The sequence below is a fragment of the Apteryx mantelli genome, chromosome 1 (genome assembly GCF_036417845.1).
Source record: "Apteryx mantelli isolate bAptMan1 chromosome 1, bAptMan1.hap1, whole genome shotgun sequence".
NCBI lineage: Eukaryota > Metazoa > Chordata > Aves > Apterygiformes > Apterygidae > Apteryx > Apteryx mantelli.
In genome coordinates this window covers 32,539,618-32,555,144 of record NC_089978.1, presented here as the reverse complement: position 1 = coordinate 32,555,144, position 15,527 = coordinate 32,539,618, and the positions used below count along the sequence as shown (strand labels likewise).

Sequence of the window (15,527 nt, the reverse complement as noted above, 5' to 3'; positions counted from 1 at the left end):
ACTGTATTTCTGCCCCTTGGTGGGCTTACCGCAACAAGTGGCAGACCCTTCCAACAGCTGAAGCTGCAGGGGATGCATCCCATCCAAAAAAGTGGCCACCTAATCCAAAGTTAAATCAAAGCAAAATCCCCCATACAACGGTAATGCTGGTGCTCAGCGACAGAGATGAAATGTTCAGCTCCAGAAGAAGCTGAGTCTCTTTACTAGACGAATAGCTACAAATTGAAGTGGCCAGTTTGAGGCACTTAATTTTCATCTTATTGCTTCTTTCTTTTAATACACAACACTAATCACAATAAATGACTGATGAAGACCATTCAAGTTGCTATTTTTTTTTCCAGTGAATCAGTTTCTGTTACTATTTCGTCATCTTTTCCTTGGCTTTCTTACCCACCATCAGAAACTGAAGCAGATGAGTTGAAGCAGATGTGCAGACACGTCCTCCACAGCATCACAAATAAAACAAATCCTTTACATACTAGTCCTTTAATTTATTTTTACCATAAATTATAAGAGGAAAGCAGAGTGCTATAAAATCCAGTACCTCATGTTTTTTAATATATTCCTTTATCAGGCAGGACTGCAATGATCTCAGTTTAAATGGCTGAGTGCACCCAAACGTGCTTCACATACTTTTATGCAGGGCACTTACGAGGCAAGTGCAACATTTTTCAATAGGTGGCACAAATGGAATATAATCCAAAACGAGGTTTTCATAGAAAAATCACAAGAGAGCACGGAGGGGCAGTATTCAATCAGCACTCTTCCCAGCTGCTGCTGGTACCCTCCCCAGCTGATCATGTCTCTAAATGCAAGCCCATTTTCCTCTGCATTTTCAGCCACTCACTTTCCCCTCTGCTGTGCACCTGGCTGAATTTAATTAAAAAGTACATCTCAAGATCATCAAAAATTCCAGTACTTTCCTACTATAAATATCCTCAGACTTTAATGCACATTTAATTAAACCCTCCTCTGGTGCATAGACTATCTGAGGCTTTCTGCTCTGAACCAGACACCCAGATGGCAACACTACAAACCCAACACGGGGGAAACAGCAGTGACACCATGAGCTCAGTAATCCAGCCAGTAAGCAATCACAGCACTTATTTTTGTGGTATTAGAAATCAAGGTAGCTCCATATTTCATGATTCAATTGCTTCCACATCACTTCTTGCTGTTCCAGTCATTTGGAGTGATAGCCAAATAAATCAGATGAGATGAGATTAACTGCTGGTTGGTTTCCAGAACTAGCCAAATATCAGATACTAAGAGGCAATTTTAAGAAATGCAGTTTATAGATTTGCCCCAAGCATTTAAAAGGTGCTTTCTGACCTACGCCTGAGGATGAACTGCCCTCATAACTCCTCTCTTGCCAATACACATGCAGATGTAGGATCCTATATTTAAACCCTACTAAAAATACTTTTGGAGCACAGGGGACAGAAGAAAGTTGCACAGCTGTAGGTCCATGAACGACATCAACCCCCATTTTCTCTGCAGGGCTGCAGCAGCCTGTAGTCCCTGTCACGGCTTAAGTGCGCCTTGTGGGCGAGCTGCCCGCAGGCTGGGACTCGGGACTCGGCCATGCCTTGTGCTATCCTGCTTTGTCCAAGCGAGACCCGGGCCAAAGGTGCAGATCTCTTCTATCACGCTGCTAGCAGAATCCCAGAAAGCTTATTTCTGACCAGAGATAAGCATACTTTTGAGCATAGGGTAAAATGCCAGAAACATTGAATTCAAGTGCATTCTTATCCCGACCCACACATGTGTTTTTACTTGGACTAGTCTATATTTCTGTGCTATTTTCACTTTCCTAATGTTTAGCTATAATAAACACACTGACAGAGCATCTTCAAATAATTGAAAGACACCGCTATTGATTAACAAACTGGTTTGAATTGGTAATCCTGCTCAACCCAGTATTTAAGAATGCAAAATTATTTCTACTATCAAATCTTTACCTCATTCAGTAGGTCAGTACAAACTGAGGCCAGGTTTCCTATGTGCTGAATTGCTGAGCTGAACTCTAACATTTTAGTTATTCCTAAGGTCTACCTAATCATGTTTCTAATTAGCTTTGAGAGGAAAGAATGAGCAACCTGTTTCTATGACAGCAAAGAACCAACTGATAGAAGAAAAAAAAAGTTATGTCTATATTTCGAAGATGCTCTCCCTGTAAAAAATTTTCCTCAGTTTTCTTCAATTATTTTTGCAGAAGTAACCTACTTGTTCCTGTATATTAAGCCTACGGGCACCAACTTTTGCTAAAGACTACATTAGCACCTTGCAGGAAAGATGATGGTCACATACAAATTCCAAGAAATCCAGCAAGTTTCACCCAACTTCATTTTTAATAACGAAATATAGGATCTACATAAAGCACGGGCCAGACAGATCCCATTATTCAGTCCTGCAGCCACAAGCGAACCCTACATACTGCTTTTGATCCCCTGCTGCTGCTGCTTTGAAGCGACCTGCACAGTATCACCAACAGCGAGAGACCGATGGGGAAGGAAACGCAGGAGCAGCCGGCTGGCCCTTTCCAGCCCCCCTCGCACGCCAGTGAACGAGGGGCTCACTTGCAAGTAAAGAGGCGGCAGTGTTTTAATTGCCACTGGAAGGTAATATCATGGCAATATCAAGGCCTTCAATTCAGAAGGGTCAGCAAAAATTAGAGGATTTCAAAGGCAAATTTAGAATGGTTCGTTCTATTTACTGGTTGTTGTCACAAGGGGTAGTGGTTTTATTTTGGGGGGAAGGTGGGGAGAGAAGAGAGATTATGCATTTTACAAGAACTGTACATAATGCATGATTAATCCGAGTTTTAAATGGTTGCATAAGAGGTCTTGGGATATCAAGATGCAGGACACTAGTGAAACATAAATCTGGATTAAAGATTCTTTGCAGACTTGATGACTGTTGTGAATCCCGGTACAAACAGACCAAGGATTAATTATATTCTCTACTGAGCAATAAGCAAGCTATCCGGTTTAAAGGCAATACAACATTCAGTGATCACTATTGGAGGAATGCCATTTTTAACAGAACACTATGACATAGGTATCAAATAATTTACCTTGAATGTAGCAAAGGCATCAGAAGCTATATCAAAAGTTGACATTTCCACGTATTTGAAAAAGTCTCTGAACTGTTCTGAGAAAAGTATGATTTTGGCCAGCGGTTCATGTCGGATACACTCTCTTAGCATAATTCCACAGCGTAAGGCAATAAGTGGGGTTTCATATCTGCAGAACGAAAAGAAACAAAACCACCAAAACACAGAGGGACAAACGTGAATGAGCAATTTTCTAGCAAAAGGAAAGTTTGTAGCATAGGAAACGTGTGTCCTGGAGCGAACACCAACACACATTGCACACACAGTGGCTCTCAACCAGAGCACTGTATCCAACCTTCAGCTTATAACTAAGAAACAGACATACAGATAAGGCTGCCAGCATTTTCCGTTCCAAACCTCTGTCTTCATAAGCCAAAACAGATTTTAGGGTAAATGTGCATTACACCTCCCCTCTGTGAAAAGACAGTTTGGGGGAGTGCATAAAGTTTCAACAGAATTGCTTCACCCTTTAGGATTTATGAGAAAGCTAAGCCCATACAATATAACTTTCTCCCATTTCAAAATTAATTCAGAGCTCCTCAGTTTCTCCAAGAAAACTGTATCATCTCATGACCATCCCTCAACTCCCACTCTTCTTCTAGAGAGCATCACTCTAGAATATTAATGTCGAACAAGGAAGGTAGGAAGAGCTGATCCAGGCCATCTACCCATGATCAAGCTTTCCATAGCTCAGAAGATCTTTTCTGCAGTTTAGGAGGAGATCTGCTCAATCCCTCCTCTGCAGAGACTAAGGGCTTGCTCAGGAGACAGGTATTAGTTCCTCAAGTTACAATCCTGTTATGGCACAGGCTCTGCAATGGATAGGAGCCAGCACACTTCTAGATCTTGGAAAGGAGGGGGAAAGAGTTCAGTCAATCTTCTATTTCCATGAAGTCTTAATTTCTTTAAGGCCAAAACTAATCTGAAACAAAACTGTTAGAAACACAATTTTAAGAAGCCCCCAAAACAAAAGAGAAATCTAACAATCAGGAAGGACTTAAAATGAACAGACTTTAACAATATTCAGTCATGTGAAAGCAAATCACGTCCAAGGGGACAGAAAGCACACTCTGTTTCAATAAGCTGGTTATACTATATCAGAACTGTGTATTATCACCCAGAGCTTATCGGCATCATTTTTCCTCTAGACAATTAATTTCTATCACTAGGCCAAAGAGAAAAAAAAAAAGACAAAATGCCATCTGTGTTATAAGTGAGTGGGCCCTCAAGTTACCACCAACTTGCAATTTAAAAGAATGGTAGTGTTTTGAGAGCATACCAGAGCTGCATACTTCAACCTGATGCCAACAATAGTTGGCTTAATGGAAAATGAACTGCTGATTCCAAAAAGGCAAATCAGGCTTCCCACCCTAAAGCACGTGCATGCAGTCCAGCCCCTATTTGTGTCATTTTGGGGAACATTTGCAAATCTGAACTTAAAACTCTTTAGATAATAGATATTTGATGATGTTTTCTGTTAAGATATATCTTTCCTCTACTTCACTAATAGGAATAGTAATTTTCAAGCAAAAAGAGGCAGCGTTGCTCCTAGGAGTGCAGCCAGGAAAATATTAAATAGTTGGCCAAGGAATATTTTGGTTGGAATATAAGCAAACTACATTGTTTCCAGCACAATAACTTTTAAAAACACGAGTGTCAACAGAATCATGCTTAGTCAAACGCTCCATTACCTAGAACTGGGTTACAGACTGGTTACTGTTCACACCAGCGAGGACAGTCGGGCTTGGCTCCTGCAATGTGCCTGAAAGAAGCTTACAGGCTGCCTGATCATAACTCTGTACCCACACTTCCATGCAAAGTCACCAGGCAAGCAGGAACGATAGAGATGGGTTTCAAAGTCATTTCAAATGAGCCACTATTACTCTATGCTGATGTACTCCTGCAGCAGAAACAAAATTGTGTTCTTCTCCATTCTGATGGACTTACAACTGAAAGAAATCCCCAGACACTGACTACTGGGCAACCAGAAAAGGCAGTAATGGATCTGAAATATTTCAAAACATTTATTGTGGAGGCTGAAAGAGGCAAGACAGCCTGAGAGCAGAAACATGTCTTGGTGCAATGGGAATTCATCTTGTGTGGCGAGCGCAGAAGACGGTACAAGGTAAGGAGCGCAGGAAGGAGATTAGGAAGGCATCAAGCCTGGAAGACAGGAGGTCTTGACAAACAGCTATATTCTTATCTGATTTTACACTAACTTCTATAGCTTCTTTCCAAAGCTATCCTTGGATAAACTCAAGGGAAATTTTGCAACTTCAGCCAATGCACCATTAAGACTTACTGTGCTTTAACATGAACAGATCATCACAAAATGGAGCAGAGGCAGTGACTGTGTACATTAGAGATAGCACATAGGATCTTACATACTCACATAAGATCCCACACATTTATAACTTGTGAGAAACACTGCTGACAGTGCCACAGACCCCTAAATCTGCTATAGTCACTGTACTAGAAAGGAAAAAGATATTTCAAATTACAAAAGACCCAAATTATTTCTGGGCTAATGTCTCTAAATGCAATAGATTGATACCAGAAAAAAATCTGGGCCAAATATACCAGGAACTGTATATACCAAGCATTGTATTCATCTGAAATCTTACTCGTACACAAAGCCTGCACACACAGAAAATAAGAAATTATGAAAGCAAGTCCTCACGCAGCAGGAAAGTCAATTAACCTACAAAAAAAACGTAAGCAGCGAACCATGTGCTACCTGTTTTTCTGAAGCTGAAAATCTGGTAGGGAGTATCTGAGAAATAAAATGAAACCTAAAAGGTAAAAACAATTATCACAAACTGGCAGTGCCACTGGAGTATTAGGCAGGAAATACTGGGAGGGAGATCTGATTCAGGATCCTTCCCACTCAACAGAGCTCACATTATGCAGTAAAAAAAGCAACCTTTTGTTGATACTGTTGGGAACTGACTGTCAGGAGGCAGAGGAAATTTTGCATCAATACAAGTCAAACAATGACAAGCCTTCACAATAGTCCCAGGCTCGCTCTTTTACAGCCATGGCTAAAACATTTGGGGTTTTTTTTTCCTCTCCAAATACCGTCATATAAAAAATCACTGAATGGTAACTCCACTCTTTTACATGTGAACCAAATTCATCTTCCTTTCCTTTATGCACATTTTGATTTCATGTATTTCATTTAGCATTAAATAAGCCTGAAAAGATGTTGTCAAGCCATGTTCTCAAGCGGTGATGTCTAACATTAAGTATGTGCATCCCAGGTGCATAATTCGTTGCACGCAAGCACTGCACACTGCCTGCACAAAGCAGGCTGCGTGTCTGGGACCCTACCCTGGCTTTAGGCACATGTTTTAAGTATTGTTTTCAGACATTCCTGGCAGCGGACGGATGTAGGTAAGACAGCGTTGCGTTTGACTTCATTACACTATTCAGCTGCTCAGATCCCCTCAGGGCTTGGTAAGACTGTTCTGAACTATTGCTGAAGAATTCAGTAGCGCTTTCTAAAGAGGAACTCGAGAAATGACGATTAGGGTACAGCGCATCCATACAGGGCTGAGAGATAGCCAAGAAGTCAAGAAGTCAGAGGCCCAAACTAGTGCAGATATACTGCAGGATACATCAGCTGTCTCCACAAGACACATAACTGGTGCCATTTAAATATACCCACTGAAGACCACTGATATTTGGCTTGGGTCACATACAGTGAGATGTTGTGTCTATCAGCAGCACATATGCAGAATATAAAATCTTTACTATCATCTTAATATTATTTGTTTTTACAAATGCCAAAGAATATCTGGGACTTGATCCAAAAAGTACTTTTTAGCTTTAAAGAAAGCTGAGACATATGGAAGAGATACATAAGCAATGTGCCAAACAAAAATGAGTGAAAAAATGGGGGAGAATCCAAAAAGCAAAGACAGAAGAGGGAAGAAAATGATTGCATCTATATAGGGAATTGAAAACAGTTGTACAACTTACTTCAACAGTGACTGAGAGAATTATCATCACTGTCCTGAAACAAGTATTTTGAAGTTCATTAAAATTCAACATTTATATAAACAAAACAAAACCCATTTAACTAGCTTACTGGCTTTCTTTCCAAGGAAGCTGCTGTTCAGTAACACAAAAAAGTCAACTTGAAAAGTAAAGATAAATCACAACTAATCACAGTACTTTTAAGAGCAAGACCTAGTTAAGAACAATGACCTGCCCAGGCTCCTTGCCCCTCTGCCTGTGCGAAAAGCAGGCCCAATCCTGTCACAGGCAAGTTTTGCCTCCATGTCCAATGACAACCTCATAATTCTTTAAAACTGATATAAATCAGTTCTCTCAATTACTTTTTCCTACTCAGCTGCGCTGGAATGTTGCCCGTTTTGAAGCAAATAACTATTTTAGGAGGAAAGGAAACATGCTCTAGAAGTGCCTGTTCCTCTCCACTGACTCTAAGAGGAGGCCAGGGCATCTCACGCAGGTCTGTATTTGGGAGATGTGGAAGCTGGTTGAAAGGACTTTTACCCTCGGCGTCGTATTCCTATTAGGCAAATATCCTACATGGTGTTTAAGTATTTTCCCAACTCAGGTTGTGGAGCAAATGGTGAAAATGCAACTCTTTAGCCTCAAGAGCAAGAAAGACATTAAAAAAAAATCATTCTCAAATACCATTATCTAAAAAGGCTTATCTCATGATTTTGAATGGCTGTTACTAGTCTAACCATACAACGAGCACAACAGTCCACACTGTTTCAGACTGTACAACTAGTAAACACACTCTTATTTTTAAATCATTTCTTTAATCCTAAGCAATCATATATACATACTCCTTTCCTGGGAGAAAAATAAATAAAATCATAAAGCCAGAAAAGAAGATCACAGAAAACTGAAAGGCTGATCAGAAAACAGCACATTTCAAGGGATGGAAAAGCAAAGATTCCTGCTAAAGGGAAGGCACTTTGTGGCCAAGCATAGAGGACAGAAACCTCAAGAATTTTAGGCCAATACTTGTGCATTCCTGAATGCTATTACAGCTGATGTCCTCACCCCGCTGCAGTGTACTCCTCTTTGGCCAGCTTACCTTGGGAACCATGGGCTTACAGCTAAACACTTACTTCCTCAGAGGTTAAAAGGAGGGGGGAAAAAAAAAAAAGAAGATTTAATGCTGAAAGAAATGGAGTTCATTACTGGCATAATTTAAAGTTGAAATTCACATGCGGCTACAAGCACTTAAGAAGTCTGCCCCACAGACACAACTATTCTTCTTGTGCATTTTTGCTTCTCTGTGCTCTACCGCGTGGCGGTCCAAGCATTTGACTCCAGTTATTTACAGACATCGCTATAACTCACTGCCGCAACGCGAAGAGGTCTAAATGAAACTCAGCAGTAGCCAACAACGCTACAGAAGGGTTTAGGGCAAGCACTGAAGTCCCTGCCACATGGTGAGCAGGCAAAAACAATCAGCACATAATTATTCCAACATGAAGTTTGGTGAAGAAATAATGGCCAAATAAATAATCCAGTCATTTAAGAGTATACATTTAAGTAAAAAGCAAGTCAGTAGAAAAGAAACAAAATGAGAAATCTGGAACAAAGGCTGAAATCCTATCTATTTTTTTAAACTAAAAGTGAAAAAGTAGACCAATTGCAATGCCAATATGTGTTCCAGGCAATGCTGTTTAATGGGAATCAAAGTCAAATTAAAGCACCCACCCTTTTAGAAGCATGAATAGGATATGTGGATGGGCACTAATGTATTCCACAGTAGGGCTGCGTGTGCCAATTTGTCTTCTCAAGATGTTGTTAAATATCTGGGAAACGTCCTTTTTGCCCTGTTAAAGAAGCAAAACATATTTTCAACTGTAAAAACATGAACAAGTGATCATTTAGTACAATCTGTATTTAAAGGGGAAATGACATTTAAAATGCAATAAGTCTGTCTCTCTTTTCTGGACCCTCCACAGTCTCACCACCTGACACTTGCCATCTCTTCAAATGAGAAAAAAGGCTTTCTCCATTAGGTCGCTCTGAAGACCACTAATCCCCCCACACCCATTTATATATTTCTTTTGCCAAATGAAGATGCTCAACAGAATAAGGAGGGTGCACAACTCCCTGGATATCCTAATAAGCAACAAAAAAAATACTAAAACACGCAAACAGTTGCTCTGTGCCAAACATGCTTTTGCAGGGTGTACTGTGCTTCTATAGCTTTCAAATTTAAGTAGTCAAGCCAGTACCAAGTACAAAAACGCATAGCCTAGCTTTACAAAGCTAAGGCTTTTCATTATTCTCATGTAATCAAAGCAAATCTGATCTTATTTTTGAAAAATCAGGGTTAAACTTAAACTGAGCCCAGCTCCTGATACACAGACTGATTCCAAGAACATCATATACATATTATTTTACCACAAAGAATAAAATAAGTATTGCTGATAGAACGGCTATGTCATATGCATAATGTTTCTACTTTAGTCACAACTAAGGTGGGAAGGATCCTTAACTTTGTTCTACATTTCTCCTATAGCCAGACCCACATACACCTGCAAAATCATGCTTTGCAGTAAAATACTTCCCCACGCAGACAACTTTTCAGAAGGTCCTTCCAAATTATGCTCTATCCAGCCATAGAGAGTTTGCCAATACCTCATGCATTATAAGTCCTCTTCCTCCCTCACCGCTTTTTCCCCCAGCCACAAGAGAGATCGACGTGAGAAATTACTGGAGGGGAGAGACGGCTATACTAATGACCAGTAACCAAGGCACTGAGTAAACAGTGGGTCACTATGCACAGGGCAACCTAAAGCAAAAGGTTAGTTATAATCCGTCTGTCCATGCTCATTGATCTGTCTTGAGAGGACAAACATTCCTTGGCTAAGAAATTACTGAACGTTTTAAGCCAAGGAGCAGATAGTTCCACACAGAGGGAAATTCCCTAGTTTCACCTCTACAAATAAATCACTGCTGAGAAGCACAAAATATGCTGCTTTCCTAGTCGTTCCAACCCAGCTGGCCTGGAGACTCAGGGACTAAGGGAATTAAATAAGAGAATCAAATCAGATCCGGCCAGTCCATCTGACTTTGTCTGCAACGCTTTTGACCCTTGGCCATGCTCTTAATTAGCTAGTTCTTTATACAAACATCCCATCCTCCCCAATCTTTACAACACCCATAACATATGTCTGGAATCCCATGATCCCCAGCGGCCGCAGCAGTTACTCCAAAATGAAAAAAATCCAAAAAGAGAAGAGCTGTTGAAAGGGAGAGACAAAAATGGCCAAGAATTAAATGATTTTCCCTGCTAAGCCAGAATTTATATCAGCCACTTAATATTAGGTGCACTATGGCATTATATCCAATAGCAGCATATTTTCTAGAGACCAGCAATCGAAAGATAGTTGTGAAAACCAAAGAAATTGGTCTCTCTGGGTTCTTCTCTAGGGAATGGAGGCAGATAGGAGGGAACCAAGGCAGACTTCCCTCGACATCAGACACATACAAAAATTGTTGGAATACTTTTGCAATGCTTCTCACTTGGAATCTGCAATCCAAGTTCACCTTATAATGAAATACATACAATAACTGAAGCACAAGATAGAAAGGCTATGGGCGGAGAAAGCAGAACGGCTAGACATGAACAAGACAAACCCAAAGGATGCCATCACGTAAATAACGACTTGCAAGATATCTATACCATAACGTAGCTCATATTTCATGACAAAGTAAGGGAAAATTTTTAACATCACCAGTCTTGGGCTTGTAGCTATTTACCATCTCCTTTTATTGGCTTCAAAGCTTATGAACCTGTAGGTTTACATGCTGTTAGTAACACACTTCTTTAAACTTAACTATTTCTGTATGCATGCTTTCCTCAACGAATTCTTCAAAGCTCACCAATAAATTTCACATTTTGAATTTCCCCAAATTCAGTCTAATCCAGATACAGTGCTTCTGCTCAAACCCAACTTCATTTTTTTCACAACAGTATCATCCACAAAATAATACACTCTTTCTTGAGCGACAGAAGCAATAAGCCTTTGTTTTCTATAGATGTGTGACAGAGACATGCAAAGACATGACAGTCTCCCCTACACACACACACACATTCCCCAGCCACATATGCTACAAGTGTACTGGCAGATGAAACAAGTGAGATAGGTCTTGAGCTCGAGCTTCTGCTTTTTTCTCAGTGGTGGCATTAACTTTGGTCTCTTTCCTCTAAGCAGCCACCAGGTTTCATGAAGTCTTTGAGAATGTATCTTCAAAGATAAGTACTACTGTGCAAAATTGGGTTCGAACTGGCCACCAGGTGCAGCAACTTTTTGGAGGGTGAAGGGCAGCGCAGAGAAGAAAAGGAGCCAGGCCAGGCCAAAAAGATCAAGTAATTTACATAAACATGATTACTTGAAAATCTGATTTCTGAAGGAAATTTCAAATTTTGTTTTCTATCATTACATACTGATCACAAAAATAATTTGCATGTTGAAAGGTGATGAAATTGCTTGGTCAACAAGGACATCTAAATGACAATTATGAACAATAAATTAATACAATAAATGCAAGCAGAAAACTTGATAAACTAAAAAAATATATATATGGAAATATGAAGACAGAGCAACATCTGCTCTTACCAGCCTCTTTTTCAATGACATTTAATTTTACTGTTTTGCTAAAAAGAATCTGTGTAAAAGTTAAAAGTTTTGCTAAACAATTGAAAGGCTTTATCATGGAAAAAATCTATTTTGCAATAAAAGTTATTAGAACTACGTTTATATGAACTATGCTATTAGAACTATGTTTATATTATGTTATTAGAACTATGTTATATGAATAACAGTGATTCAACAACATGCTTGGTGTTTCACTCAGAGTTTGCATTTGAAGACTGAGGGTTCAATATATAGATACAGAATTTCAAATCTGAAAAAAGCAATATAGAATGTCAGGCACCTAAAAAAAAAAAAAATGCAGAAATTTCCCTTCTATGGAGCATTTGCTAATATCTTCTCTTCCCCCCTCTTTTTTCCCCCCACTTCAAACAAATTTAAATTACTGAATTCTTATTTTGCATTAAGACATTTAACAGTTGCATGGGGGAGCAGGGAGATAAATTAAAGGCTATGAAGAAATTCTAGCATAAAAAAACCCCCACACTCTTGAAATCAAGACCTGAGGAAGAGTGGGAAAACTCCACTGACAACAGTACTTCCAAAAATTTATTTTAAAAATTAATCAGTCCCTTGAATGCTGGTTTCACTCAGGGTGCGGCCCAAAACCAAACAAAACCACCCATCATTCCTTCCTTTGATTCATTTTAGAAGTGGAAAGAGAAGCAGAGCAACAACAAATGACTTTCATAACGGGAGAAACCTTCCACAAGGAAGTAACTCCCCCCCAAGGAGGCTCCGCCAGCATCAGCCCACCTCTCCAGGGACCCGATTTTTTAATGCTGCGGCCACCCTGCCCTGCATGCTGGGTACTGCCCTCTTGGCCTGGCGGCTGGGAAGTTCTGACTGCTCAGAGATGCTCAGATGCTCTGGATGATTCGCCAGAGTCAGGGAAGCAGAGAAATTGCAAAACTCCTAACAGTGGTCCCTGGAGGCAGCAGCCCGGCTGACCTCAGACTGCAGGAACGCTATAGCATCCTGTCAATGACAAAGTTTCTTCCCAGTTCCTACCAGTTAAAAGTCGGTTAAAAGGGTTTATGTTTATCTTAAATGACAGTCATCTTTTCTACTGTAACTTCTCTTCTCCATATTTATATGCAAGTCTAGTTATTTTAATCCTGCTAAGTTCTTGGTTTTAACAACAGAATTGTCAATGAGTTCCATAGCCTAATTATATACGTTTATTCAGATTATTTTTTTCACAGTTGGCAAAAAAAGTTATATTCCTTTCCTCTTTTATGCAAAGAATTAAATGGGGGCAATCCAACTTACCTTGTCATTTTCTATCAGTTTTTGAACACCTTTTTCAATTCCTTTCCTTCCAACTAAACCATTCCAATTTTTTCAGTCTTTGTTCAGATGAGATTTTCCTATGCTTCTAATTATTTTCATTCCATGTCTCTGAACCCCTCCTAAATCAGCCACAGTCTTTCAGAGATGGTGGCTGGTTCTAGTTGCCCTATCCCAGAGTAAGAGGTTAATCACTGCAGCACAAGGTCATAAACAACATTCGCAGCATCCTGTTTTGGTACACATGGCAACATTTCTTTCTTGGTTTTGTTTAAAAATAAATCAAGAAAGTTGAATAGGATGCAGCATAGGAGCACATCTGTCAGTATACTGATCAATCTACAACAGCTACTTTCTTCAGCAGGTGAAAAACAGTGCAACCGCAGGTTTTTGAAGGCATTAAAATTGTTTCATGAGCTTCAGAAGAATACAGCTATACTTACTGGCAACACTGGGACCAAGGAGGTGAAAGGTTTATGCACATTGACCTACCTCAAAATCTATCAGCTGCAAGTTGGCAATAAGTGTCACTAGAAGGCCACTGTTGTACAGTTCTTGTGCCAGCTGAGCCACTATTTCTGTGGGTGGCTCCTTGTCTGTGGTACCACACAGAATTTCCTTCATTGCTTGCAGGGATTTTGACACTTCTTCTGATGCCTGTGGAGCAACAGATAACGTTGTTGGTTTTTTGGGTTTTTTTTTGAAACAGGTTTTATTTATTTTAAAAGACAAGCAGTTCAAAACCAAAGCTTCTACTGTATCTATGATGATTGCATCTATTATTAAACAATTTAATATTTTTAGGTAGTCACTCAGGCTGGACCATTCACACTGGATCCTGCAGGTCTTAGGCAAACACACAGGTGTATTCAACTTAAATACGGTATGCCCTCAGTTACGGACCACAGGCATAAGATAGAGTCAGAAGGGCACTTATCAACCTGCGTTAGCAGGATCCTCCGCACTTTGGGAGACACGCACCAAACGGGGATACTGAGCGGGCAGACTCCAGCCGCCAGGGGTGGAGGCTACAGGGCCTCCCCATCCGGGACTGCTGGCTGCTGGATTATCCTGGCTCCTTTACAGATAATCCAAATAAATCCTGGTAACCTGGCCACTTGGCATTGCCACTACTTGTTCCTCCTTGTCACCTATGCTCTGAGCCAGTATCTTCAGCAAAGACTTTCTCTACTGAGCTCCCAGGCACTGAAGTTTCAGGCTGGGAAATAATTAAACAACCTAACTTGCTTTCAGTAAAGTTCAGCAGCTGCTACCAAACAAGCTAAAATAAATCTTTCATCTTCTACTCCCACCTAGTTCATTTTAATTCAGTGCAATGTTTTAGGTGCCTAATCTAGAATACAAGTCAGGAATTGCCTTATGAAAGCTTACAATAGAAAAATAAAAGAGAAATGTGTATAAACAGGCAGTAACTTGGTGTTCGTGGCAGTCAGCAGACTTAAATTAGATTTGAATTATAACGTCCCACTTTCAAAGGGAAACAGCCACTGACTACAGTGAGGTAGCTCTGTCTCACTCTCTCCTTCTAGGCTTGTTCCATTTTATATAAATATATGTATATATTGTTCCATTTTATATAAATAAAGACTCCTTGGCGCAAAGGCTTAATTATTTTTTGTTTGTTTGTTTGTAATCCTAAATGCTCTAACCATTGGGCTACGAAGGTATGGCTCTCTCCGGGTCAGGGTATACTAAACACACGCATGGCCTGCAGCTAGAGCATATACAGGGTTGGCTGGGTTTTTTGGTGGGGAGTAGGAAGCAAGTAAGGAAGAGTTTTGAAAGCAAAGCTGAGAACGACAGGAAATTCCTAGGCAAGGTGATGAAAGTTTCTGAAGGAAGGACAGCATTTCACATCTATATTGCAAAACACTTACTTGAAGTGAGTGTTTGGTTAGCTAAGCAGGAAAAAAAAAATCCAGAAAGACACACACAGAAAACTCAAGAGTCATTTGTAAAAGCTAACTGGGCATTAGTGGATGTCCAAACCTAGATCAATAATTTCAGTATCTCTCTCACATAAACTGAAAGGAAAAAAGTCATGCTTTCAAATGTCACCACTCAATCTGTGTAAAATAACCCCACAGTGTTCAGGAGAGACATCTCTCAACTGGTGTTGATCTCCCAACATTTTTATAGTGATCTAACTCCTGGATTTTATTTGTATTAATACAAACCTAGAAAAGGCCACCTTCACATTACATCTACCCGGGAGATTCAAGCATCCATTTTGCACAGTATAAAGGTATGTTCTCCCCCAATCTGTTTGTACCTGTTTGCAGTTTTATACTGGTTTAGATAGGCCAACATGAGTGGCATGTAAATGAATATGATTATGTGGTAACTTCAACCATAGTAGAAGTCTTTTTGTTCCTTAATGTGGCTCAATAAAAGAGACTATTTTTAACCTCAAATGTTAGTGGTATGTCACTAGAGCTATC

General features: G+C 40.0%; 1 protein-coding gene across 1 annotated transcript in view; it reads right to left on the bottom strand.

Annotated features, from left to right (window-relative positions):
* The window catches only part of CAB39L (calcium binding protein 39 like), a 43,354-nt gene that overhangs the window by 8,991 nt on the left and 18,836 nt on the right, over nucleotides 1–15,527 (bottom strand). The window contains 3 exon segments of the mRNA XM_067291970.1: nucleotides 3,077–3,245; nucleotides 8,822–8,940; nucleotides 13,558–13,722. Coding sequence (XP_067148071.1) covers nucleotides 3,077–3,245; nucleotides 8,822–8,940; nucleotides 13,558–13,722 — 453 coding nt within the window.